General features: G+C 48.8%; 1 protein-coding gene across 1 annotated transcript; it reads left to right on the top strand.

Annotated features, from left to right (window-relative positions):
- Positions 1–390: 390 nt before the first annotated feature.
- LOC137355969 (probable G-protein coupled receptor 139) lies at positions 391–3,338 on the top strand. Its single transcript, XM_068021672.1, has 2 exons — positions 391–476; positions 2,360–3,338. Exons 1-2 carry the CDS (start codon positions 391–393, stop codon positions 3,336–3,338), a joined length of 1,065 nt encoding a protein of 354 aa, XP_067877773.1.
- Positions 3,339–3,599: the final 261 nt, after the last annotated feature.

Genomic DNA, 3,599 nt, shown 5'->3' on the forward strand with positions numbered 1-3,599 from the left:
TTTTACCTACTTCATTCCCATTGTCCAGGGCCCAAACAATCCATCCAGGTGAAACAGTGATTTACTTGTGAACTCTTTCCAATTATTTACTGCCCACCAAGCAGTCTCCTGTACCTTGGAAATATCGAAATGCAGATTGAGTGATTGTTTTGATGAACACTTCCATAACTCTGCAAACAGGGCCCTGAGCCTTCAATCACTTGCCCCTTTAATTCTACATCCCGCTCTGACCTCCCCGTCCTCAGCCTCCTGCACTGTTCCTCTTTTCAGCTCAATGAGGAACAGACCAAATGTTTTGAGTGGCTCCTCGACAGCCTGCTGGACTCAACACTGCGATTAAAAGGTTCAGATCATAACCACTGCTATTTTCTCAGATGACCTGTGTTTATAATGGATGGCGGCTACACCAGAGTCACTGGACTGAGATGTGGGCTGGTCCTTGAGTTTGAGTTCACTATCTGTACACGGTCCACTGGGTAATTCTTATCCCTAGGATCTCTCCAACTTTCTCTGTCATCCTCCTGGGTTACTGAGGCTTTCTGCTCTTGGCCATGCTTCTCAAGTATTTATCCCCCTCTGTTTATCTGCTGTAACCATTTCCTCTTCCTGTCGACCCAACTTCTTTCTCTTTAATTGTCCAATTCTCCTTGAACCATCAGACTGTTTGTCATTGAATCACTCCTGCCGTCCTCTGGATCACATACTTTGTTCTTTCCTCCGCACACCCAACTTTTCTCTGACCCTATCATTGCTTCAAAACTTTTAAACTCGAATAACTTCCAGTTCTAATGAAGATTTGAAACGTTGGCCCGAATTCTATGTCCCTCCCACAGGAGTGGATTGGGAGGTGAAAGGGGCGTAATATCAGTTGGGATGGCGGGCTGGGGGCGGTGCCCATCGCCTACCCACCCCTGCTGGTACCTTACCAGCGGTGGGGAAGGTGGCAGGCAGCTGCCCGCCATTAGGCCTATTGAGACCCTTGAGTGGTGAATTAATGGCCAGATCCTGCAGGCACTGGTATTTCACCATCGATGGAGGGGTACTTTGCAATGTGAGGAGGCTGCCAAGTAATAACTGGTGGCCTCCTTGTGTACTGGGGCAGCCTTGCTTCTGGGACACCCTGTACCCCTGGAGGGACATCAGCCGCACTGGTTCGAAACAGCCCTGTTGGAACAGCCCTGGCCCACTCGAGCGACTGCCCTCCCCGCCGGGGCTGGTCGATTGGCCCCTTTGAGGTCCAATCTCCGCTTCCAAGGCCGATGGCGGCTCATCTCGCTGGGTAAAGTCCCAGAGGCGTCCACCAGTCCTAACGCTGCTCGGGCTGAAGAGCTGCTTTCCCTCTGATTGGCCAGTAACTCCTGGTTGTGGGGCATCCTGCCTTGGATGGGCAGAAGCCCCGACTGCAGGCAATTAATTGCCTGTGGCACACAAAATACAGTCGTGGCTTTCAGGGTCCGGTTGATGCTTTCCAAGCGATCGGCGAAGACACCACATCCGGGTGAAATTCCGGCCGTTAACTCTGTGTCTCTCTCCACAGATGCTGCCTGTTCACTGCTTTTTATCCAATTTAAAGCAGGCTCAGTATTTTGATTTTGCTCAAATTCTTATACCTGAATATTAACAGCAGCAGATATGTTGTCAGGTGGGAGAGAGTGAGGCCAGTGTTTCAGCTTGTTATTATGTTCGATTGTGTGTTATTGGGTTCCCCACTCGGAAGTAAGCCTGATCGACAGGCTGGGCTTCCAGTCACATGACGTGGACAATGGAGTGGGCAGCGTGATAAAGTATGTCCTAACCATGATCCCGAGGGGGAGTTGTCCAAGCAAGGGCTGTCCAATCCCCAACCCCTGGGTATCTCCTATCCTGAAGGAGGGCTCCCAGTCTGCTGGGAGCGTTCAATCTCAGGAGAATCCAATCCCGGACACGAGGGTGGTGCAAATCCCGGGCAGGGTGGAGGTTGGTCAAACCTTTGGGGTGTCCGAACCACGACCCAATATTGTCGGTGTCAGTCCGGGGTTTTGATCATCCCATCTCATGGAGGGATTCCAAACCCAGGAGGGAGGAGGTGATTGTCAATCGGAGTGGCTTTTTGTGGAGGGTAGTGTCTGATGGAGAAACCTGCTCCGTCAATGGTAAAACTGTGAAGCAGGTTAAATCAGAGGCAAGAATCCTCATTAACATATTTAACAAGCTCACCCGCCTTGTGGGTGCAGTTGATGTTCCCCTCCTGTCCTTCCTCCGTTAAACCTGCAAGTGGGCAGGTTGGAAGCAGGTTGAGTTCATGGTTGAGATTTTTATGTTTTAAACTCTGCCGTTATTTCAAGCCACCCACTCTTGCTGTTAAAATTAAGCCTTGAAGGTCTGAGCTCAGACACGGAGAATGTTTGATCAGTAATTTCCAGTCTCTTTCCCTTCTCTCTCTTACAGTTAATTTACTGGCGATTGTTATCCTGTCCCGGGGAAAGTGCGGACTCTCCACCTGCACCACTCGCTACCTGGTGGCCATGGCAACGGCAGATCTACTGCTCATTATCACTGATGTCATACTGTGGCGGATCATTTATTATTATTTCCCAGGATCTGTCCTGAACATCACCCCTGTGTGTAGTTTTATCGCTGTCCTCAGTTATGAAGCCACAGACTGCTCTGTCTGGTTCACCGTCACTTTCTCCTTTGATCGATTTGTGGCCATCTGTTGCCAGAAGCTGAAAACTAAATATTGCACTGAGAAAACTGCGGCTGTGGTTCTCGCATCAACCTGTATTCTGTTCTGTTTAAAAAATGTCCCCTACTACTTTATATTTGAACCTGGAGAGATAATTGACAATGTACCGTGGTTCTGTTATATAAAGCCTAGTTATTATACTGAGCCCGGATGGGTGGGACTCGACTGGTTGGATACGGTTTTAATCCCATTTCTCCCATTTGTTTTAATTCTGTTGCTCAACACTCTGACAGTCAGACACATTTTAGTGGCCAGTCGAGTCCGTAAGGGGCTGAGGGGTCAGAGCAAGGGAGAGAATCGCAGTGACCCAGAGATGGAGAGCAGAAGGAAGTCTGTGATTTTACTCTTCACCATATCCGGCAGCTTCATACTTCTGTGGTTAACGTATGTTATATATTTCTCAATTTCTAATATTACAGGGACATATCTCGAGGATTACACACATCCTCTCTATGTCTTTGGACAAGTTGGATACATGCTGCAGATTCTAAGTTGCTGCACAAACACATTTATTTATGTGGCGACACAATCCAAGTTCAGACAGCAGGTCAAGAACGCCGTGAAATATCCGGTTACATCAATAATTCGATTAATTTCCAAACGAGACAACTGAGAGCAGCCTATAGGCAGGTCCCAGAGTTCCCTCTATGAATTTCCAGCAGCCGACAACCCCGGTCCCTCAGCTTAGTGGCTGCTCCGATGGAGGAGGCCGAGTCCCTACCTGGTCCCCATGTTAGCTGACAACAGTTCTCTCTCCTCAGCTTCTGTCAGTCTCTGCCTTAAATCTGCTGTCATCACATCTCTCCTCAATAAGACAACCCTTAACCCATCTGTCCATGGAACCACCCTATCTCCAATCTCTCTTCCCTCTCTA

Source organism: Heterodontus francisci, chromosome 44, assembly GCF_036365525.1.
Source record: "Heterodontus francisci isolate sHetFra1 chromosome 44, sHetFra1.hap1, whole genome shotgun sequence".
Lineage (NCBI taxonomy): Eukaryota > Metazoa > Chordata > Chondrichthyes > Heterodontiformes > Heterodontidae > Heterodontus > Heterodontus francisci.

What these genes read in the sequence shown, in the direction of transcription:
- LOC137355969 (XM_068021672.1), top strand. Translation starts at nt 391, where the DNA reads ATGGATGGCGGCTACACCAGAGTCACTGGACTGAGATGTGGGCTGGTC. An exon ending in ATCTGTACACGGTCCACTGG is followed by an intron (nt 477 to 2,359) that starts GTAATTCTTATC and finishes TAAGCCTTGAAG; the next exon opens with GTCTGAGCTCAGACACGGAG.